Raw genomic sequence first — 24,134 nt, forward strand, 5'->3', positions numbered from 1 at the left:
ACTATGTAACAAAATCTGCCAACAGCTGTAACATCATACGTGAGTCATACTGCATCATCCGATGTGAAGGAAGCCAGGCTCCAGACCATATTGTATGGCCCCCACTTACAATAACCCTCGCAAAGGCAAAGCCAGAGCAATGGAAAAGAGATTGTGAGTTTCCCAAGCCTGGAAAAGGGGGTAGAGTCTGCAAGGGTACAAGGTATGAGGATGAGGAATTCATTCTACGAATTAACTATGTAATCCTTTTACAAGTCAGTATTAGTTTTCATAGGCAAGAAGGATGTACTCCTCAAAATTTGGAGAACTATATACCTAAAAAACAGTAACATGAATAAATTTTATCTTTAGAAAGAAAGAAAACCTATGAAGGTGGGCTACCATTCACAAATATGTACACAAAAACTATACAGAAATGACTTCAATGTCAGGGAAGATGGCACATAAATAAGATTAGCACTGTGAATTACCTGCAGCCATTAAAAGCCACTGTCTTCTCAAAGGCAGCAGTTCATAAGCGGCCTGCCTTAAAAACTGGGGGAGAGGCATGCACAGACTGGTCCTACAGAACAGACACGGCGTAGAGAACACAGCAGCCTAGAGTCTGCCTCCCAGCTTTTGACTGGCAAGCCCAACCCATAGTACAGAAGCTGTAGAAAACCAAGCCTCAGTATGTATAATATTTTACCTGGGATGGCAGGTGACACGGGTGTTAAGTGCAAAGGCTCTACACAAAATGATAGGGCCAGAGCGTTGGTCATGCAAACAGGAGGACCTGAGTCTAGATGCCAGCACCAACAGAAGCTGAGTCCCTAGGTGGAACATGTCTGTACCTCCAGGGATGTTGGGAAGCAGGGGGGAGATACAAATGGACCCTTGAATCCTGCTGGCCAGCCAGGCTAGCAATCGAAGGCTTCCAGTTCCAAGGCAAGGTCCTGCCTCAAAACTAAGATGACCACCGACAGAGGAAGACAGCTGACATCCATCTCTGGCCTACGCGCACACATACCACACATGCAAAAATTAAAACAGGATCATAAGGTTGCTTGGAATGGGAAACAGAGAGCAAGTAAAGCAAACTAACACTGTATTTTAAAAAGTTTTATTCTTGCAGATTTAGAAATTTGAGATTTTTAATAACCACAAAAGAAATCCTTTCACACCTAATGATTATTAACAGAATGTAGTGGTGTATTATCTAAACAGAAATCGTGCTGATGTGCCATAATAAACTATTAGTAAAAAAATACACTTTAGGGCACAGCATTGTATCACAAATTTTACAGAAGGGATACTTTGCAAGAATTTAATCAAACTAGAGTAACTGTATCTTTTAAATGCAGCACTTAAAAATGTAACAACTCTGTGCATTCTTTTTCTTAAAAAAATGACCTTATATGTGTAGAAATGCTGCTTTATTGCTGCAGAGGTCAAAGTTCAAGGCTCAAGAGGTACAGGAGAGAATACAAAGGTAGCCTTAGAAACTCGGTTCTGTTTATGTATAAAAAGGTAAAGTTTATAAAAGTTAATTTACAAACCAAGAACAAAAGTGGTATGCACGCATTATGTACATGCGTCCTGAACACATCAAACATCTCAGATGCATAGCCCAAAGAACAGAAGACCACCAACCACTCTCCCTTGTCAAAAAAAAATATTTTAAGTCACACCATTACTTTCTTCCAGGTGATTTACACATTTCCGAAACCATCAAGTCCACAATTTCCTCAGTCTTTTCCATGATACAGTATCTAGGTACGCACAAACTCATAAAAACTTAGTACTACAGAGCGAAATGATCTAAGAATGAAAACCATGAGGGTAAGGCATTCCTGCTGGTTGGATGTCTGTGGTGATATGTTAATTTATAGATTCAGCGGCCATGGAACTGGGCTCACATGCTTTGGTGTCCTTCCCTAAGAGAAATGTGTTTTCATATACAATAAGGAATTGTCTTCATTTGCCCCTCCCTCCCCAAGTTATAAATCCCCCTGCTGTACATTTCTGTTAAATCCACTACACTGGTTATATATTCCAGGTGCATTTGTAAAAAATGTGTGCACATTACCTCATGCATAATAAAATAAATGTGTATGCTAGGCCAAGGCCATAGTAAAGGTTGAGTGTACTTTGGAAAGAACAAAACTCAAATGCACCCCCATTTACTGGCTGGTATTTTTAACGGAAATCAGTATGTGAAGTTAAGCAGTGACCATAAAAAAGTACAAAAATCATTACAAAGCAAAATATCTTTGAACCTCTAGCCAATGCCTGACAGTTCTCCACTCAATAACACACAGCTTGTAGCATGTTTTCTGATCGTGGTTCAGGGGCATGCTCACTAACCTTTATCAGTTCCAACAAATGTTTAATACTACTAACTGCAGTATAAATTCTAAGAAAATAGAATACTCATTAGAGTGGTTCCATTCAGTAAGTTCAATCCATGTTCACACTGCTTAGTCCAGCTGCTAGACTCTAAGAATTAAAAGTGGTCAATCAGGACAGAAACACAGTTGGCTCCAACAAGGTAATTCGGATCTCCAGGAAGACACTTGTTTTGCCAAGTTTTAGGGTCACCTATGAAAGAAAAAAGATTTTGATGTCATTTATGGTTGTCTGGACTGCTACCCACAATGTTTTGCTATTATGGAACAAGTATAAACCTACATATTAGAATTTTCTTCTATTTCTTCAAATATTACACTCATATCTAAACTTTGTGCTTTAAGTAGGTTTGGTAGCTATGAGCATCTGAAAGCTGTTTTAGATGTCTCTTTTGACAGCCAATTCATTGGCCTTTTTAATATAGGAGTGAGAGTTACAAAGACTCGGACAATCACACAGCTGAGACGGCTGGAGTTGTTTCTCAGTGTACACAACTATTAACACCTTCATTTCGGATAGTGCTGTATGGTAACACATTATGCTGAGTGTGAGAACACACTGCTCACACTCAGTTACTCATACAAAGGATATTCTTCTGCCAAGTTCTATAGCACCTACTTCCTGAAGACTCCTCCCCCTTACCAAGCCAAACCAGCAAGACAGCTACCAGAGTCTTCCCCACTTCTGGATGTGCAATAAATCATCTGTGGCATTTGGGAATTGAAACACCCATTGCTATGTAGCTCTGAGGTAGGTCTTGGTGTTTGAGTTTTGAAGAAACCCTTGGTTTCTGATTTACACCCTGTACAAAGACCTGGCAGTGGGTGTGAACTGTGAACAATGAGAAACTGTCTCTGTGGTAGCCAAGGGAGTTGAGACTCAAAGCTGCTGACTCTTCCTCCCTTTATAACGACCAGGAGTGCTTCTGTGCCTGTGAGACAGTGAATGAAGAAGCTTCTGTCACAGGTGACATCCATACAGTTGAGACCAGAGAAGCTACGAGCCCCATAACAAATGGATAACTATTGATACCAGTTGTGTACTCTGTGTACTGTAAGATATACATACATTTGATAAGGAGTCAAATGGTTTAATAAGGAGTCATTGACAAAACTACTCAGACAACTCTAGAAATCAAAGGCATTTTCCTCATCATTATGTTTTAAGTTTCTTTTCAACATACTAGTATTTTGCCGCCATTAAGTCTATACTTACCCACGCTCACCTACTGAACAGCTAGGTGAGCAACAGCAATGTTGTCTACTGCGGTACTGGGTCACACAAGTGTGTGGTCTCGGTACAACTGAACAGCACCCCATAAATGCTGAAGTGACAAAGCTGTAGCTCATCTGTGTATCATGTACGGCCCCTTGCAGCAGCAGGCAGTTTAGATAAAGCTGGTCTCAGAAATGCAACACTCTCCCAGCCTCTCAATGCCCACTTTCAATACTGCTTAACTTTTCCTTCACTACTTAAAGTTAGCCCACAAGGCTTCCTCCAAAGGAATATTTAGATATAAGCCTATTGTAAACTTTGTATTAAAACCTTTACTTCATACTGAACCAACCTGAAACTTACTAATACTCACTGATTTATACAAATTTAGGGGCAAAACTTTGTATTTTTGTTCTTCTATGGATCCTGTCAGGGTGAACAACATTCGTAGTAAAGACTGACTTTTAAGTTACTTAATCGAGAAATATGAAAATGCAATGCAAGCTTTGAAATCATGAGCCAATGAGCAAAAATCACTTAAAACAGTGCATAACAGGAGTTACTTAAGAGGTTCAGGCTGGAAAAAAAACAAAACCCTGACCAGGCACCATCACTGTAGAAATTTTCTCCAAGGTTAGTATAAATACTTTGCACCTTGAAAAAAATCTGATAGATTATAAATTTTTTTTTAAAACCCAAGAACAGCCAATCTTTAGCCAAATTGCCAATTATTAAAAGGTAGAAAAGTCTCCACGGTTCCATATGCATTTATAGCATATGAACCACAAATTTAAAATACTCGTAATGCTTACAAGGCCACAGGGACAGAGGGAAGATCTGTGCACACACAGCGTGGGAAGCACCAAGAGCTCAGGCATTAATCAATGACAGCTCCCAAAGTCCCAGAGACAGAGTGAAGACAGCATACCCGACGAGGAGTCGGATGATTTTAGAGCAAAAGACCAACCGTCAGGAGTCATGGACGCACAGTGTGGCAAGCGTAGCTCCACAGGCTTCAGGAACTTGAGGCCATGGGGCCCGCACATCACTAGGGGGCTCAGCAGAGTTTCACCTGAAGTTAGGGAGAGAAAGTCACATGAGAGATGGACCCTTTCCACTACATGGTCCTCACACTCCCATCCAGCACACACGTGCTAAAGCCCATGACAGTAGTTCTCCATAGCAGTGCTCAGGAAAACACAGTGGGCGCTACAACTGGAATTTGCAAGATCTTAATAGATACAGTAGAGTAAAAAAGAAACGTGGCCTCCACTTTAATATTTTATCAAACTTTAATGTGGACCAATACGTCTCTGATGTCCTTATTTTACATTTCTAGTACTATAAAACCCCATATAACCAGGGGCCATTGAACTCCACCATAAAAGTCTGTACCACAAAACATTCAAATATACTTTTTGCAAATGCTACATATATTCCCAGTGGGTGGGTGGGTTGGGCGCTGGTGTGTGTGTATGTGGCATACACATGCACATGACATGCTGTGCTAGTGAGGGTCAGAATGCAACTTGCAGGAAATCAGTTCTCTCCTTTGACTGTATGAGCCCCAGGGATCAAACTCTATCTCCAGGGTTGGTTGACAGCAGGCGCCTTTGCCCACTGAGCCATCTTGCTTTTCATTTTTAAGTGTTTGCTATATATGTGTTCAGGTATTCTAGCAGGACCAACATGAGTCCTATTGTTTTTAAGACAGAGTACCTCAAGAAAGTGGTTTATAATACCATGTCTCGTGAAATCAAGAATTTCTAAAAGTAATCACACTTCAATTCATCAGCACACTGAAGGATCTAGGAAGGTTATGAAAGTGACAGCATTCTTGGTTCCCTTGAGCTGTTTAGAAATATGCCCCCCCCACCTTCAAGGACATGCCACTCACTGTGCTGAATGGTCAACAGTGTTGCCTCCTGAAGTAATAGTTGACAGGAAGGGCAAAGCCTTCTTGAGTGGATATCAACTATCTTCTTGAGATTGAAGAGCTCATAAATTTGATTAGGTCAGGCAAAACAGCCTGGCAGTCATGTGAGAGGCTTGCCAATGGCCTGACATCTGACATCAATTCTCTCTCACAGTGAGTAAGGTGCTGTGCCCCACCTACCACACGCCAGTGATATGACTTCTCTGCAGACTTGGCTCATTTGAGAGGCCCTCAGATGCACAAAGAAAATGCTGGGCTTTGCCTAAAACATCCAGAGAGGCTTCCAGCTTATCCCTGGGGCTGGCCACCAGAAACAGGTATACCTTGGGCAACACTGGAGTTAGTACAGTGAAGCAGACAGTAAGCACACTTACCTTTCTCTTTATCTAAAGGTGGGAGGATGCTATTGTCTCTGCAGACTTTGAAATAGATTTCTTGCTCAATTCCTTCAGGAATGGCTCCTTGTGGGATAATTATACTAACACCAGTTTCTATGGAACTCAACACACCGCCATTGCTGTTAAAAATGCCGCGGGCTGTAGCCACTACAGTATGACCATCCTCATCTTCATCTTCTTCCACAGCTGAAGGACTGAGGGGTAAAAAATGCCAGGTGAAAACCCTAATAATATACACAGGCTTCCCTTTATAACTACTAGAGTAAGTATTTAGCCTTATTTCTCTGAACAATTTAGAAGTTCTTTACTTAAACAAGTTAAGTTTTTTGTGAAAGGTGTTACTCAGAGGGCTAAGAACATGCCCTTTCTGGATAAATCAAACTGCCTTTTTGAAAGTAAAGAATGAGACTACTATAATTACCAGTGTAATTTCAATGTATCAAACATGACTGGTCTCACAGCTGCCATGGGTCTCAGTGAACATCCATGAAATGGGTGCTCTAAATCAGAGTCACTGAATCTCAGTTGGTAACCCAGGAAACAGTGCGCACAGAAAAGAGCATGTAATAAAGATTATGGTAGACTTTGCGATTTCAGTGTGCATACACACACTGCTCATCCTTAGTACATCCTGAATTCCAATGCCCAGGCTGCCGAGGGTTTAAAGCCTCCAAGGTTTCAAGGTAAGAAGGTCTAGTATGGTATAGCTCAAAGACCCAAGAAAAACAAAGGCAGAGGGTGAAGCTATCGATGAACATTTCAAAAGTGGAAGCTAGACTATTGAGACTTTGTGAGGTAAAGTTCTAAGACACAATGTTCATGTGGTGGAAAAGATGGCCTAACAGCCTGAAGTACATGAAGGGAAGTCAGTCTCTCTCTCTGGCAGGACTGCAGGGTCAGGGATAGACTCCTGAAGCAAATGAAAGGGGAACAGAGCCCATCGTCTGATGTGGTAACACCATGTAGCCCCGCACGGCAAGAACCCTGCTGGCTGACTACAGGAAGGCAGACTGACACAGCCATCTTGAGAAGCTACTTCAGGTGGCCTTCCTGGTCCTTGGGTCCTGTGAGTGCTTCCCCTTCATGGCCGACCTGAAAATGTCTAAAGGAGCCGAACTGAGTCAGCAGTGTGTGGTCTGATGGCTCTGATCAATTACTAAGTAACAAGCAAGTGGAAAAAACTGCCTGAGTGAGGCTGTAGGCAGACTCAACCATCTATCTTACTACTGCCTTGAATGGCCATTTTGAGGTCACTACATTTGTTCTTTCCTGTACCCTAGCTGAATAAATAGTAAATGAGGAGTAAGTACATGTATCTGTCCCTCGTGCTTCAAGTCAGTCTACTAAAGATATGGGCGCTAAGATTAATGACCACAGGCTTCCCAACCTCTAGCTGCGTGATGCTGGTTGGGCGAACTGTCTTTTGTTCCTTAGTCTGAGCCATTGGTGACCCTGGGAGAATGTCAATACTTACTGATGCTAATATGATCAGTAGCTGTATAATTTAATTAACATCTTTCGCCTCCTGGAGGATGTTCTACAAAAAGGTATCCACCACAATAGCTGTTTAGTTTACAGGTGTAATTTATCATTTCAAGTCTTATCATATAAACTACTTCAAACTATAGCTACAAAGCTGCAATCCAGCACACAGGAGGCAGGGGTATCACTCTGCCTTCCAATTTAAAAAAACAAAACAACAACAACAACAAAAAAAAAACAAAAACAAAAAAAAAATTCACGTCAAGCACCACATTAAACAGAGGCAAATAAGTCTCTTACCTCACAGGAACAGCTTTAGGCATGGTGCTGATATTATTTATTTGATATTTAGGCTTATCTGTGTGAACAGAGAAAGTCTCGACTCCACTGTCAAACTCAGGCGGCTGTGTGGAACTATGAGCCTTCATGAGAGTTTTTGGAGAAGGGGGAGGTTTTGAAGACAATTCAGGTTTATGTACAGTTTCACTTGGCAGAAGATTATGGTTGAACTTTGGACTTTCAAACTTGCGTTCAAATGGCCGGGCAGAGCTCGTGTACGGCTTTGGTGTGAATCGGTTGTATGCTGGAGTGATGGTTTTCTGAGTCTGCTCAGCTCCATTAACTGAAGCTTTGTCTGGGAAACTTTTCTGGGGATAGAAGGTCTGAGGAGGGTCCTCCCGGGTTGGTGGTCTAAAAGTTGCTGGTTTGCTCTGAGATGGGGGTGGGTCTGGTTTGGATATATATGAGTTCTGAAAATCCAACGATACGGAATTGCCTGAAAAACAAACACACACATTAAAAACTCCCTGAAAACCATTCAAACAGCCTTTGGTTTCTTTACTGGCATTAACATGTCCTCAAGCAAAGTCCTGGTTCCTGTGTGACGGACGCTGAGGCAGACAAGATGGAGTGTAGCCGGTTGCCTCGGATTCAGCAAGAGGCTAGGAAAGCACTGGCCTCAGACAGACAGATGTCGTGAGTAACTGACCCACCATGTATTGAAGATTAGAAACAGTGACAAATGTGATTACATGAAACCCATCAGTACTGAAAACTCCAACTTAACCAAAGCATTTAAAAAAGATAAAATGAAGGCATAGCAGCCACATACTGGTAGAGACACTTTAAAGCGTGTAAGTGGTCATCAGTACTAACACTGTGCAGAAGTGCACAGCGCCTGCCTCTCTGTGAAACGCCAAGCACTGTGCAGTAAGATACTGACCTAACCGTCAGGGAAACAAGGAATAAAAATAAACTCATCATGAAAGATCACATCACAAGCAGGAAATGGGCAAAGCTGGGACAACTCAAGTGTCCATGTGATGTGGAAACAGCAAGGATGGCTACACTCTGCTAGAGCGGCAGAGAACAGGACCACCCAACCTGTGGAAATCACAGAAAAGGAACACTGATAGGAAAATGTCAATTTTTGTTTTGTTTTGTTTTGTTTTAAAGAAAAGATAAAGAAAATCTATGCTTTCTTTTATAGAACTAGAACAATACTTATAACAAAATCAGACAAAGCCATTTCGGGAAAATTATTAATCCAAATTCTTCATGAATACAATAATGTAAACACACTAAGATAATAAGGTAGAAAAATCAAGTGATCTTGTTAATTCAAGAAGTAAATATTTTCAATTTTAAAGATTCCTCCTCCCCAAGACAGGGTTTTTCTGTGTAGCCTTGGTTGTCCTGGAACTTGCTCTGTAGATCAGGCTGGCCTTGAACTCACAGAGATCCGCCTGCCTCTGCCTTCCAAGTGCTGGATTTTTATTTTAAAACACGTGAGTTCAAATGCATGTATGTGTGTTTACCACATCTGTGCCCGGTGCCTGTGCAGGCCAAATTATGATGTTGGAGCCTCTGAATCTGGAGTCACAGTCAGTCAAAGGCTGCCTGATGTGGTGCTGGGGGCTAAACCCAAGCCCTCGGTAAGAGCAGCAAGTGCTGATGAACACCGAGCCATCTCTCCAGTTCACAAGAGAAAAACATTTAACAAAACACTTTCAGCAAACTAAGACTAGAGACCGCCAGCTCCTAACTGTAATTAAAGCAAATCAATACCAATCACCTCATAGCTAGCATCACCTAGGAAAAAAACAAATCTTCCTCCTTAAGGACCAGCAGAAGCTGTCTGTTTAAACTGTTTGTTTTTCTTCCTTGCGTAGGTCTCCTAATTTCGATGGAATCTGCTGTCCAGCCAGTCGGTAGTAGTGCACACCTTTAATCCCAGCACTCGGGAAGCAGAGGCAGGTGGATCTCTTGAGTTTAAGGCCAGTGTGGTCTACAGAGTCAGTTCCAGGACAGTTACACAGACAAACCCTGTCTTGAAAAAACCAAACCAAAACCAAAACCAAAACCAAAACCAAAACCAAAACCAAAACCAAAACCAAAACCAAAACCAAAACCAAAAGGATGGGCTGGAGAGATGGCTCAGAGGTTAAGAGCACTGACTGCTCTTCCAGAGGTCCTGAGTCCAAATCCCAGCAACCACATGGTGGGTCACAACCATCTGTAATGAGATCTGATGCCCTCTTCTGGTGTATCTAAAGAGAGCAATAGTGTACTCACATACATAAAACAAACAAATTAAAAAAAAAAAAAAGAATAACGTTTCTAAAAAAAAATTTAAAAACCAATTTATAAAAAAAAAGATTTTGCTGTATAGCCCAGGCCAGCCTTTGTCTCTAAAGTGCCAGAACTAAAGGCATGTATCACCACATGCCTCTCCAAGTACCAGTGAGCTATGTGTACAATAATTGGTTTCAAGAATGCCACCCTCCAATCTGACTCCCATGTAATAGATAGGTACTAACACATGTCAAGAAAAGATAAATTCTATTATATTAGGGTAGAATACTATCTAGCTATTCAAATGCGTAAACTACATTCAATTGAGATTTTACTGAAAGATGGAAAAATACTTTCTGTGTAAGACTATATGGCTTTCATGTGTCCATATTTTAAGATGGAGCATAAGAAGTCTTTTTTCTTTTTTTTCTTGTTTTTTTTTTTTTTTTCCCGGAGCTGAGGACCGAAAGAAGTCTTACAAGGCACTCTTTATTTAGCGTGTATGAGTGTCTGTGTGCCACTGTGAGTGATGATGTCAGCACAGAACTGACTGGAATCAGTTCTCTCCTTCTTCCATGAAGCTTCCAGGGCTAGAGTTCACCTGAGGCCCCATGAAGCAATTTAAGCTGCTGAGCCCCTCTCCCTGGCCCTTAAATATTTAAGTGGAGGAATACCAATTAACGGGTACTGCTTTCCACTGCTACAACCACTCTGGAAATCAGTCTGGAGCTTCCTCAGAAAAGTGGACATTGAACTGCCTGAGGATCCAGCTATACCTCTCTTGGGCATATACCCAAAAGATGCCCCAACATATAAAAAAGACACGTGCTCCACTATGTTCATCGCAGCCTTATTTATAATAGCCAGAAACTGGAAAGAACCCAGATGCCCTTCAACAGAGGGATGGATACAGAAAATGTGGTACATCTACACAATGGAATATTACTCAGCTATCAAAAACAATGACTTTATGAAACTCACAGGCAAATGGAGGGAACTGGAAAATATCATCCTGAGTGAGGTAACCCAATCACAGAAAGACATACATGGTATGCACTCACTGATAAGTGGCTATTAGCCCAAATGCTTGAATTACCCTAGATGCCTAGAACAAATGAAACTCAAGATGGATGATCAAAATGTGAATGCTTCACTCCTTCTTTAAAAGGGGAACAAGAATACCCTTGGCAGGGAAGAGAGAGGCAAAGATTAAAACAGACACAGAAGGAACACCCATTCAGAGCCTGCCCCACATGTGGCCCATACATATACAGCCACCCAATTAGACAAGATGGATGAAGCAAAGAAGTGCAGACCGACAGGAGCCGGATGTAGATCGCTCCTGAGAGACACAGCCAGAATACAGCAAATACAGAGGCGAATGCCAGCAGCAAACCACTGAACTGAGAATAGGACCCCCGTTGAAGGAACCAGAGAAAGAACTGGAAGAGCTTGAAGGGGCTCGAGACCCCATATGAACAACAATGCCAAGCAACCAGAGCTTCCAGGGATTAAGCCACTACCCAAAGACTATACATGGACTGACCCTGGGCTCCAACCTCATAGGTAGCAATGAATAGCCTAGTAAGAGCACCAGTGGAAGGGGAAGCCCTTGGTCCTGCCGAGACTGAACCCCCAGTGAACGTGATTGTTGGGGGGAGGGCGGTAATAGGGGGAGGATGGGGAGGGGAACACCCATATCGAAGGGGAGGGGGAGGGGTTAGGGGGATGTTGGCCCAGAAACTGGGAAAGGGAATAACAATCGAAATGTAAATAAGACATACTCAAGTTAATAAAGAAAAAAGGAAAAAAAAAAACAAAAAAGCAAACAAACAAACAAAAAAAAACCAGGTACTGCTTTCAAGGTGGGAAGATTGGTATAAAATTAAGATATGTTTAAAAAATTACCGGGGGTGGGGAGTGGGGATGGGGGTGGGGGTAGGGGTGGTGTGGGGAGTTCAACAAAACTCCACTTAGCTACAAGGCTCATTCAATATAATGGTAACTTATATAAACAGAAGATAACACACAACACATTTTCTCTTTTCTGTAAGAGTTAGTATGTAGTCCTGGCTGGCTTGTAACTTACTATACAAACTAGGGTAGTCTCAAACTCAGATTCATCTGCCTCTGCACGAGGATTAAAGACATGAACTACCACACCAAAATGGCATACATTTAAAAAAAAAAAACTTTACTTTTCGCTGTTACCAGCCCAAACATTTTTTGGACCTTAAAAAAAAATTTAAAATCACCTAAGCTTCAAAACTGTAAGAATTTAACTTCCTAACCATTACTCTATTACAGTAATTAATATATCAATGTCTTAACTCCCTACCTTCACTCTGGGCGGCCTTGGAATGTATGTGGAGAGAAGAGTTGGACAGAGGCGGAACTGGCTGGCTGTACTGTGAGGGCAACGGAGGAGGAGGAGGCATGGCCTGGGTTGGATCATAACGTTTCTCACTGAATGATCTATCCATAGCATCAGTTTCGGGTTTCCCCCTAGTTGAAAGAAAAAGAGAAGAAAACATTTCAATGCTGGAAAATGAACCCCATTACAAAACTGCTGCTGTTTCTTTTAATAAAAAAAAAAAAAAAAAAAAAAAGAATCCAGAAATGTCACAATTTCACAATTTACTCTCATGAATATAGGTAGCAACTCTTACCAAAATATACAAACAAATTCATCAGCACAAGAAATGTCAAGACAGCACAGATACTTGAAGAATATTAGTAAAACACCCAGAAGATATCTATTAAAAGGCAGATGAAATTTTGGGTATACTTTTAATATTTGTGATATTTATTAAAAATAGATTTAAGGAAGTTTTGCAAATATTTTGAGAAATGTTTTGGCACAAACCTTCCTTAAACTCACTTCTAATTTTGTATCTCAGGTACAAAGTCTTGGTGTCAAGCATACTCAAAGCACCATAAAACATGATGTCATAGGCCCAGTGCTGCCAAGCTTTCCAGTGAAGAGTCAGATAAAAGGACTTGCCTTTTTGAGCCACAGGGTCTCTGACACAGCTACTGGACTTAGCTGTTATCAGGCAAAGTTAGACAGTCAGTCAATGGAGGGCAGGGTTGTGTTCCAGTAACACTGGAACAACAGGCACCTTTAAACTCTGCCCTGCTTTCTTGCTCTTTTGCTCTGTTTAATGAATGCTAGAGTAGCAGACACTACTTTACTTTACAAGGCTTGTTTAGTAAAAATTGTACCATGTATCCTTAGTTTTTCAAATTGCCAATTGTTAATAAGTAACACATAAAGTTTAAACAAAAGGAATCTAAATAGACCCATAATTGCAACCCTGCCACCTGAGCCGTGCTGCAGAGCCGAGCTGCACCGGCATTATGTGCACAGACAACGACATGGACTTGAAATGCGTATTTGTTCTCATACAGTATTTTTGTCAGAAACAATCTAGTTTCCTGATCAGCGTCACAATTAGATGGTCGCTTGCTTACGCATATTTAGACTTGATGTTAGAAGACTACATTAAGGTCTGAGAGTGCACATACTGCCAATGACACAGCGAGGGACATCTCATGGAACAGCCTCACAGCAATGCCAGTCTTACCACTTGATGTTCCTTTTCAAGTAGTCATAGCTAGTGTAAGAGCCAAGAAATCTAGGTGATGGCAAAGCAAGCGCAACAGAGAAACGAAAGAAAACGGTCAATCTAACTAAGATTTACAGCAAATAGAACTCAATGTCATTTAAAATATTAACCAACATCCACAATCTTAACAGTTTGCTTCATAAAAGAGCATACTACTCACTCTCACATAGCCAAGGGAATCAGCAATAATATTAACACATATTAACTTGGTTACACCATCCCCTCCACCCCACATATCTTAGCTGCCTCCACCCTCTGTATCCTCAGCCTCAGCTTCTGGTCGCCTAGGCCACAGCAGCTAACAGTGAGCAGAGAAATGAGCCAGAACAAGGTCAGCTCAGCGGTAGGGCACTTCCTATCGCACCTCAGGGCTCAACACCCAGCAGCACTCAAAAACAAGAGAAAGCGAAGAGTTGCTGGATGGTGGCAGCACATGCCTTTAATTCCAGCAGAGGCAGGCATGTCTCTGTGAGTTTGAGGCCAGCCTGGACTATACAGAATAACTCTGCTATAGTAACAAAAAGGAGAAAGTAATGAAGTAAGACAATAAGCAATTATCAAATAATAATCAACAAATCATGAATAAGTAAAGCCCAATTTTGGGAAAAAAAAAAAAAAAGGTTGGGCAAAAGAAATGACATAAGACAGGAGAAAGGACATACATTGACATGACAGGTATACTGATCTCTTAATAAAGATGAATTGGCAAATGAAAACATGCAGACCTTTCAAACATGGCCATGATCAATGATGTTCTGTTCTTTTCTAGCAAGCCCTGCTGTAGAAAGCTGAATCCTGTGGCGGGAGGATGCTTATTTGTGAAGCTGACACTCACGACACGTTCACAGCTTCTCTCCCTTAACAACGTCACATGAACAACAACAAAGTACTACCTGCCACCAATCCACCCCTACACTTCAATGGCAAAGCTTCCAGTGAGAACCATTACTAGAACAGGCTCCTCCCAGACCTGTGTGATTAGCAGTAGGGTGGATGTCTGACACAACTAGCACTGCACTCTTTACAGAGTGAGCACCATTAAATCAGTAAATACTGGGTTCCAGACAGTGTTCCAGACCCCAGATGCACGTTATGTAACACAATAACTAAGTTTTCACTCTTTAAAAAAAAATTGAATTAACATAAAATCAAAAGTGCTTTTCAAGCCAGGCCTGGTAGTGCATGCATTTGATCCTAGCACTTGGGCAGAGCAGGCAGATCTCTGTGAATTTGGAGACAGCCTGCTAGAACAGTCAGCAATATATGAGACCCTGTCTCAAAATCAAACCAACAACAATAACAAAAAGCCAAAAAACGAACGACTTTCCATCTGATTCAGCGGCATATATATTTTTGTAAATTTTATTTTATGAGCATTGGTGCTTTGTCTGTGTAAGGAGGTCGGGTCCCCTGCAACTGTTGTTACAGACAGTTGTGAGTTGCCAGGTGGGTGCTGGGAACTGAATTCCTCTAGAAGAACTACTGAGCCATCTCTCAAGCCCCAGCATAAATGTATTTTTAAGGATATAACCTATTTATCAGGCATGTAAAAGGCATTATAAAGTATTTCTTTAAATACCCTGGCCCTCTTCTAACAGGAATTAATGAGTTTAAAAGTGATCACCTCTGGGCCCAAGAGGAAGGCTCAGCAAGAAAGCACTGACTTTGAGTCCGACAACCTGAGGTTGGATCCTCCCATTCGCCCTCTACCTAGACTCTCATAGTGAAGAAGGGAACAAACTCCCAAAAGTTCTTCTATGAACTTCATGGGTACAATGTGGTGCACCCACCTTTTCCAAACAAATAAATGCATTTTGTTTCATCTCTTAAAGATATATTTAAAATAAGTGACTACATGGAGCTGAAGAAATGACTCAGCAGTTACATGTGCTTGCTGCTCTGATATAAGACCCTGACTCAGCTCCCAGCAGGCACATAGTGGTTCGTAACCATATTTAAATCTAATTCCAAGGGATCTGATGCTCCCTTCTAGTTTGTGTGGGTACCAGGCACATATAAAGTGCACATGCATATATGTTGTCAAAAGACTCATATACACTATTTTTAAAGATAAAATGACTACTATATAATATACCCTTTGCCTTACCAAAACCTGAGCTTAAGTGATTATCTAGATATTGCCAGGCACCTGTATAATGTTGTGCTAGAAAAATATATTATTTAATGCAATTCTCCACTGCAGTACAAAGACTGCATCAGCATTTCTCACAAACTGATTTCTTCAATAGAAACAAAGATTTAAAGAGACTAAGATGTTCTAAATCTTTACTAATGATATCTCAGAAAACAGAAGTAACTAAATTGGATCTTTAATATTACAAGTTTTAAAATATAATCTAAAAGAATTTTACTCAGTACTATATAACAATTTCACATAATCCTAACAGTTGAGGTTTAGTAAAAATGTGCGTGCTTTAATCTTGGGCACAAAGCTCACATCTTATGCCCAAGCCACAGTTCCATTTACTTATAGTGACTAAGCAGGGTGGTGCACTAGAAATGGGTTTTCAGCTAAAATGGATGCCTCTCGCCTCTTAAATTTATCAGGTAAAGAATGTAGTCCTTCCCTGAATTTAGAGGCCCCCAAGTACCTCTTGGATTTTGCTCTCCAGACCATTTTAGGATTTGTTTGGGCAGCTCCCATAATTTTATAAACAAATTCTTTGTGACAAAATCCATCTGTTTTTGTTTCTATTGGTCTTGATTTGTGGAGTATGAGCCCATTGGTGCCTGTGTTGGATCATACCCAACGCTCAGTCCCAAACTCTGTGAGGATCCACGCAGCGATGTACCAGCAGCAGGAAGCACTAATCTACCAGGCGCAAGAAAAAAGTGCACCAATACAGAAGTCACAAAAGAAGAGAGAAGCAGACAGGAAAAAACTGAGAATCAAGAAACCTGTCATTTCATTTTCACCTGATCATCTATAAAGCCTGACTACAAAACTCTACAAACACTCTGTGTTTGAAAAATAAAGAAAAAGGCAGCTTATCTCACCTCTGTGAAACCAAGACCAAAAAATACCTGAGTGTTCCCTGTGACCCTCTCACCTACCTAGGTGTATGTCTTAAAGACAAAAACAAAATAAGAAAAGGATTATCACTCAGTTTGTCTCCCTATGGAGAGACTGAAGACTCATCTTAACTTGAGGGTCTTAAGCTCATTCTTCATCAAAACTCTTGCTTTTAGCAACTTTCCCTACATCAAAACTCTGTGTATCTGATGTTAGGGTTAAGAGTAAAAACCAGGAGTTACAGCCTCTAGAAAGCAGCACAATGTGCAGCTACATACTGCACCCAGTTTCCTTAGAACTTGGAACTCTACATTATGCAAGTCCACCGCTTGTTTCTCTTAGGTGAGTCAGATGAAACAACTTACTTTGAAGAATAACTAGAGAAATTCGGCTGACTCTGAGAATGGACTGGCTTGGCAGGCTCTGAGTGATGGCCAGCAGGAATATGTGCAGGAGGCTTGCTCTCGAAACTTCTCCGGTCAAAGTAAGAGAGCTGTTTCCGGTAATACTCTTCATCCTCTTCAGGATCGTAATGATTTGATCGAACAATATCTTCAGGTGGCTTCGCTTGAGGTTTCTGAGGCTCTGGGAGCCTGATAATGAGGAACAAAATGATTTTTAGGAGCTAATTTTACAAAGACAATGGAACATAAAAATCTAATCCTATCTTGATTCCCCCCTTTTGTCTGTGTGCGTAGGCCAATGTCAGGTACTGTTCTTCAAGATTGGTCTAGTTTTGTTTTGGACTTTCATCTTTTTACTGACAGTTATGACTATTTGGGCTTTAATGGCATAGTCAGCATGTATCTTCTAAAATAGCATATTCATGCTATACATGCAAATGTAGGCTTCCTTTGCCTCAGGAGTTTTCTAGTAGAATTTAGCAGACTCAGTGCTTGTTTGTTAAGGTGTTTCACAGCAGGTGAGAAGCAATTAAAGAAGAAAGAAATCAGTTCTGGAGAACCATATCAATGTTATCGGCAAAAGGGACTTTTTTCCCCCCATTTTTTTGGAGCTGGGGACCGAACCCAGGGCTTTGCACTGGCTAGGCAAGGGCTCTACCACTGAGCTAAATCCCCAACCCTAAAAGGGACTTTTTAAAAACTTTAATCTAGGACCAATAAATGATTCTCATTATAAGCAAAGAGCCCAATCTACCCGAAATCCTAGAGGGCAGAGCAAAGAAACAGACAAGTCATGAAACAGCTGACTATACTGGACAGTAGTTCCGTCCTATTCCTCAGTAAATACAACAAATGAATTGGCCCACTCTGTCACTGTGGGGCCCAGTTGACGCACAGGGGTGAGGGCGGGAGGCCTGCCATCTCTGCCTACTCTAATACACACTTGTGTGCTACTTAACCTTAGCAAGGAAGCCCCAACCTTAGCAGCTCTGTAAGACAGAGAATGGCAAGTACTTTACACATGCTCCCAAATTGAAGAATTATAGTGATTTAAATCAGCCTGAGTTTGTTTTCACTCCTACAAAGGAACAGTTCAGACTCTGAATGTACATAAAATGGAGACAACAATATGGCTTTAAAACTTCTGTTTCAACCATTTGTTTAAAAAACAAAACAACCCAAGTTTTCCAAACATTTATTTACTAAAGCTTGGTCACAGGAGCACATGACAACTCTCTCCCTGTGGTCAGGGTTCATCAGGAAAGCTGGCTGCTTAGCTTGGAGAGTAAGGTCCTCTCTTCCTCCGCACACTTCTCCCTCACTAACTAGCAATCAGTTTCTTTCTAACAAGCACTCTTTTCCGGTTTGGATTCATGCTGTCTGATGTGGAGGTCACCCACCTGTAGAGTGTTTTGTCATGCTCACTAAACTGAGTCTGAGAAACAGGTTTAGGGCCAACAAGAGAAGCACTTGGAGGTTTAGATGCTACTTCTGGAGGCTGCAGAAAACAAGAAAGAGACAGTTAGCTAGGAAGAGGTGGGAGTTAAGAACTACCTGAGCTCATTAGCATGCCACACGCGGGCTAGGACAGGCCCGCCACCTTTACCTTAAAGCTGGCAGTGTCATTCACATCCTTCTTGTTCTCCAGAGACGCAGATCTTTTGTTTTCAAACATTTTGACCCTGGTGAGCACAGACTGTGGTTTCATTGCTGGATCCTCCTCTTCCTCAGTTAGGGCTGGGGGCGGAGGCTGTGGCTTGGTAGCTGAGGGCAGAACTTCTGGCTTATGTTGAGAGGAAGGTATCAGAGGAGGAACAACTGCAGCACCATGGAGAGGCTCGTAATGGCCTGTTTTGGAGGTAAATCCTGGTGGTGGTACTTGCTCATAACTTCGTGGGTACTGGTCAAAGTACTGCTTCGGCTCAGATGACTTAGGACCTGCTGGAGCATAGGGCTGTGCTTCTGGCCTGTACCTGTTGTGCACCTCATATCCACTGGTTGGCTGTTCTTCATGTCGGAGAGTAGAGGTTCGAGGCAGCTGCTCGTAGCGTGGTCTACTGTCATATGGCAGAGGGGCGGGCTCTTCAAAACGCTGGAAATAGCCTCGTTCTGAAGCCTCTTCAGGATGCTGTCTGGAGTCCAAGTCTCGAGGATGCTGAGTATCAAAGGGCCGAGTTGGGTAGGGCTGTTTGTCATCATAATATGACCACTGGTCTTCATAGGTAGGGACTCGGTCTTCAAATCGTAGGCGATGGTCATAGTTCCGAGAAAACTGGTCTGTGTAGCTTGAGGACTCATACCTGTATGGTGGCTGCTCAAGGTCTCTGCTGGCTTGTTTTTCTACATATGGAAGTTGGGGATCATAGGCTGGATTTGGCTCTTTATCCAGCCTCTGCCCTGGATGACCAAGAGCTGGCTGTTTTAAAATATGGTTTTGTCTCATCATTTCCTCAGGATATGGCTCCTTCCTATATACCTGCATTTAAAAAATAAACAAATTTGAGGACAGAATCATCTTTTTATTTCTATTCTACTTTATTAGGCAATGACAAATGTTAAGTTATAATTTAAAATGTGAAATGGATTATTCTACCACTTCTAATGGGGACACGGCAGATTAGTGGAGAGAGCTAGCTCAAGTGAAAGCTCATAATTTACACTATGGATAGGAGTGTTTAGGCTTCAGCTTATACCAAAAAAGTAAGGTAAAGATGAGTATCATTTAGCAGAAAATTAATTCACAGAATGACTAATTCTATTTGATTTTGACACTGAAGATAAAAATCATGAAGAAAATCATTTCTGGACACCATAATTTATATAAACATAAAGATGTTATGATGAGTCTCAACTATATATTAAAGGAGTCTAGAAGATACTAAAATCAAAATCAAAATTAATAAAAATTATTGAAGCACAAGTTTTAAAAGGATTGGTCACACAAATAATCAATATACCATTGGAAGCCATGCAAACTACAAAACTGAAATGATTCGTCATGTTGGAAAGCACTAGAGTGTATGAGCCCAGTTTAAAAATTAAAAAAAAAAAAAAAAAAAAAAAAAAGCAGAGGGAAAACTCAAAGGGCGGCGAAGCAGTAATAATCTGACGTGTGCCAGGTTGGTGGCGAGCAGCAGTCAGTGCGGCACTGCAGCACGGGTACCTTTGCTGGGTCTACATGCGACGGCAATGACACTCCTTCGTCTCTGAGCATCGTGTGAGGTGCCTCAGGACTTGGTGCTCCTAAACAATCAGCTTGTGATACGTGCGAGGTGGGAGGAGCTGGGGTGGGCTCCTCCAGGTTGACATTAGTTAAATTTACATTATGCTTAACTGCAGAGGCTGATGATGCTGGGTTTGTTTCAGGCGAAAGGTAAGGGACTGGAGATGAGGCTTCTGCTTTCTGTGAAGTGTTTAAAATACTTTAAATATAATGTCTGTGTCTATTACTAACCTCCTGCTCAACTTAATAGTGATTGGTAGACATTAAGTGTGCTGATCAACAATGTTAGCTATGACTTCATAGACTATATTTCTGTTAAAAATTTCATTATAATGCTGTGTAAGATGAATGCAGAAAACTCAGAATAAAGCCCTGGGTACTCTCAGTCTGAAATTCAAGATTAAGTTGTAATCTGAGGAAGAAAAGGTATATTCTTTAACTTATCACCACACTCTCAAACTTCATAATGCACCTCTAACTCTAAGCGCCGAAGGCTTGCTGCTTACCTGTTGAGAGGCTGTCTTAAGTCCAGGGGAGTCTATTCTATGAATAGCTTGTGGCTGCGCTTGTGGTGAGTAAGGAGGATATGTTTGGTTTTCATGATGCATTCCAGAGGAATCCTCTCTTACAGGCTCAGAGGACCGTGTAATAGCAGACTCCGGTGGAGTCCCCACCTCATCATTAAGAGTTTCATCTAGTTCTTGATCAGTGTAGGCCCCGCCTTCTGTATCTGTGTCTTCATAGTCAGAAGTGTGTCTACTGTCCGTGCTATACATTGAGTACTCACTACCTGGGGCTGACAGGTAGGACAGACGATCATCATGCAAATCAAGGTCATCACTTGTAGCACCATCCGCCTGGGTCAAATAAAAGTAAATTAAAAATTTTATTCAGTAGTTCTTTAAGAGATGGCCTTTATTTTACAAGAGAGACTGAAAAGAATATTTTCTTTGGAGAAATCATATCTATTTCTTGAAATTCCTGATGAGGAAAGGTCAAGAAGATTGTACAAGCACACATGCAGATACACATAGCATCCCGAGATCGGAAGGGCCTGGATGAATCAAACAGGCTGACTAGCCAGGACAAAGCTAGGGCCCAGCCACAGAGAACAGGAAGGAACTCTGGCAAGACACACAGATATAAACCTAGTCACTAGCTTTTCATCCAAAAAGCAAGGCGAAGAAGAGAATGCTATTAAACCAAGCTCACACAAACAAGGGCACACTGACAGAACAGCACTTGTGAGCATAACTATGAAAATAAACCCCACAGTAATCTGAGTAAGAAATACTCTATTTATAATTAGGAAACTTTTTTTTTAAATTGGAATTTGGCTCTTAAAGCTTTTACAAAATAACAAAAAGCCATCACCTGTAGGGTGGCTATCCCAACTAAGAAGACATTCTTTCATATTTTTCACAGATGCAGTAGCCAATGGATGAAAAAGGAAAATGCTGTTGTGCTTGTCTTTTGCAAGGAATTAGGACTTGAGTTCATTCCTAACAGTCTATGGTGGTGAGCTTCAGAGCAGCCCAGAAAGACAATGAGAAGTACAGGAGGAAAGGGGACTGGGGGTTGTAGGAAACAGACTGTCACTCAACAGCGTCTGAAACTGAGCAGTCTCTGAAGATACTGCATGAGAAGGGATGGAACTAGAATCCTGAAGTCACCAGGATTTCTCCCATTGCAGCATGGACCACTAGGTGAGAAATGTCGAGATTCACTCTCTAGGCAGATGCCTAGCAGTAACCAGCAGGGGCGGTGCAGCTCTGAGTCTCCTATGCCAAGCATGGTCTTGGGGGCCGGATCTCCTCATTAGTGCTTTCCATGTCCTCGCTCGCTTCAGTGAGAGGCTGGCCACAAGCTTTTCTGGTAAGATGAGCGAAGGGTGGCTGTGCCAAGGCTAGGGGCAGAAAATCCCAGGGCTGTGCTCTGTTACAGGAAAGTCTCTCCTACTGACCACTAACTTCTATAATGGCTGCTGCTGAAGAGAGGTCTTCTTGCCATCTACTTTAACCTTTACGTGGCTGGGCACGACTTAAAGCTTGTAGAAGAGTCACAGAAACCACCAGTCTACCTAGCTTCTTGAAATACAGAAGTGAGCAAGAGCCGTGGTCTGTTTTGAAGCTGGAGATATTATATCTTAATGCTAAGAAATTCTCAGGATGACATTTCTTGATTTCACAGGGAAAATAAGAGTGTGTCAGATCTTGCAAAAAAGTAACTCTGTGGCAACTAAGTCAAAATGATAAATTCAGAAAAGTTGGTGAAAATGAAAAAATTTTCTCCAAATATCTATCTATTCTGATAAAAACATATTTGGACGGAAGGGGCAGCAAGAGAAACCAAGTGTGATCTAAGCTATAGCCTCTCTGACTTACACACTGCACTAAACTAAGCCATAATAAATATCCCTTTTCCTTACATAAAAGGCTGTAATCCTTTATTTTAAGACAAAACCAAGTATATAAAAGTATTACAAAGAGAAATTATAGAAAACTAAGATTTATGGATTAAAAAAATAAACCTGCAGGCAAGTATGTACAGCTTTGTACATTTGGGGAGTAAATTTAGACTAATTCTAAGAACCCAGTTCTCCTTGGCAAAGTGTACCAGGAGAATTACGTAGCTGCACATGGTCAACACGAAGACGACTCAGTCCTTCTATCAATGGCACAGGAGTAGACCTTGGTGCGCTGCTGCAGTCGGTGCAGTGAGTTACTCAGAGCGCTCTGCTACTCAGCCACACAGTCCACCACCCAAGATGGCACACAGCGAGAACGGCTGATGCTTTAATCTAACAGTGACAACAGTGGTGCTGCCGCTAGCTATAAAGGTCTAACAGCTTTCCTTGCAGAGGCCACATGTTTCTGCCTGGACTCACGGAGCATGCAGCATGCATTGCCAGAGCATCTGCACAACAGCCAGGCAGAGGAAGGGAGGGTCCATGCAGGGGCAAAACACAAAACTCAAACAAACAATGCAACGTAAAAACTTAAAATCAAAAAGAAGCCAAAAATCCAGAGGGACTCTCAATATTCCCTAACGACCACATGGACCTGGTGGAGGCAGAAGGCTTAAACCAGACTCCTTCAACAGTGTGCCTTGCGGAAAGAGTCACCGCTCCAGATAAGCAGATCGTTCCCATCAAAGGCTGCTATGAACCAAGCTGACACCAGAAAAGCAGCCACTTTATACTAGTATTTAGGTATGCATAAAAACCAAATCCAAACCAGTTTGGTTACTGTTCCCCAGGGGATAGTTAAGGATGTTCATGGTGCCACTGGAGGAGGTAGGGGGAATTAATTCCCAAGGTAGAATGTGAGGAGGGCGCGGTGTTTACTTTCAATGTTGCTTGGAGCTTCAGTGGGCTAGTGGCTCCTGCTACATTCCTGATGGCCACTGGAGGCCGGTGTTCCCCACACTACTTGCCTTCATAGGAAAGCCTCCTAGTGGGACATAAATCCCTTCACTTTCCCCAGCCACATTGGGGCAGAGTCAAAAACCAGAGAATTATTTCACAGAAAATCCCAATAGACTAGTAATTTGTTTGGTTGAGGAGAAAAAGATAACAAGCCTTCAACTTTATAACCACTACATACAAATGATAAAAAAACTTTTCCAAAATTTCTTTAAAATCTTAGTAAGAAAAAAGCGGCAACCAAAGACATTTTTAGTTGGTGTAATTTAGATAGTGTAGACAGGGTAGGAAGTGCCATCCATACCTTCCCCTCAGAGACCCACACCAGCTGGTTCTGTTGCTGCTGAATCGCTTCTTTCAGGGCACCATACCAACCATCATTCATTGAGTTTAAGTTAATTGTGGCTGAAAATGAATGAACAATGTA

General features: G+C 41.7%; 1 protein-coding gene across 25 annotated transcripts in view; it reads right to left on the minus strand.

The window, feature by feature from the left end:
* Positions 1-1,086: 1,086 nt before the first annotated feature.
* Tjp1 (tight junction protein 1) overlaps positions 1,087-24,134 on the minus strand; it is a 244,817-nt gene continuing 221,769 nt past the window's right edge. For 5 of the 25 annotated variants that reach the window (XM_087655256.1, XM_087655286.1, NM_001437492.1 and 2 more), the window contains 11 exons: positions 24,012-24,112; positions 20,790-21,140; positions 20,224-20,463; positions 18,667-19,536; positions 18,461-18,558; positions 17,022-17,249; positions 12,332-12,498; positions 7,720-8,194; positions 5,914-6,131; positions 4,532-4,675; positions 1,087-2,580 (listed from right to left, as the gene is read on the minus strand). In XM_087655256.1, the coding sequence (XP_087511382.1) occupies positions 2,486-2,580; positions 4,532-4,675; positions 5,914-6,131; positions 7,720-8,194; positions 12,332-12,498; positions 17,022-17,249; positions 18,461-18,558; positions 18,667-19,536; positions 20,224-20,463; positions 20,790-21,140; positions 24,012-24,112 (2,987 nt within the window). In that variant the 3' untranslated portion in view covers positions 1,087-2,485. The remainder of the gene's footprint in view (positions 2,581-4,531; positions 4,676-5,913; positions 6,132-7,719; positions 8,195-12,331; positions 12,499-17,021; positions 17,250-18,460; positions 18,559-18,666; positions 19,537-20,223; positions 20,464-20,789; positions 21,141-24,011; positions 24,113-24,134) is intronic. The other 20 variants (XM_087655264.1, XM_087655277.1, NM_001437495.1 and 17 more) reach the window with 5 other exon arrangements.

Source organism: Rattus norvegicus, chromosome 1 (genome assembly GCF_021556685.1).
Source record: "Rattus norvegicus strain SHRSP/BbbUtx chromosome 1, alternate assembly SHRSP_T2T, whole genome shotgun sequence".
NCBI classification, from domain to species: domain Eukaryota; kingdom Metazoa; phylum Chordata; class Mammalia; order Rodentia; family Muridae; genus Rattus; species Rattus norvegicus.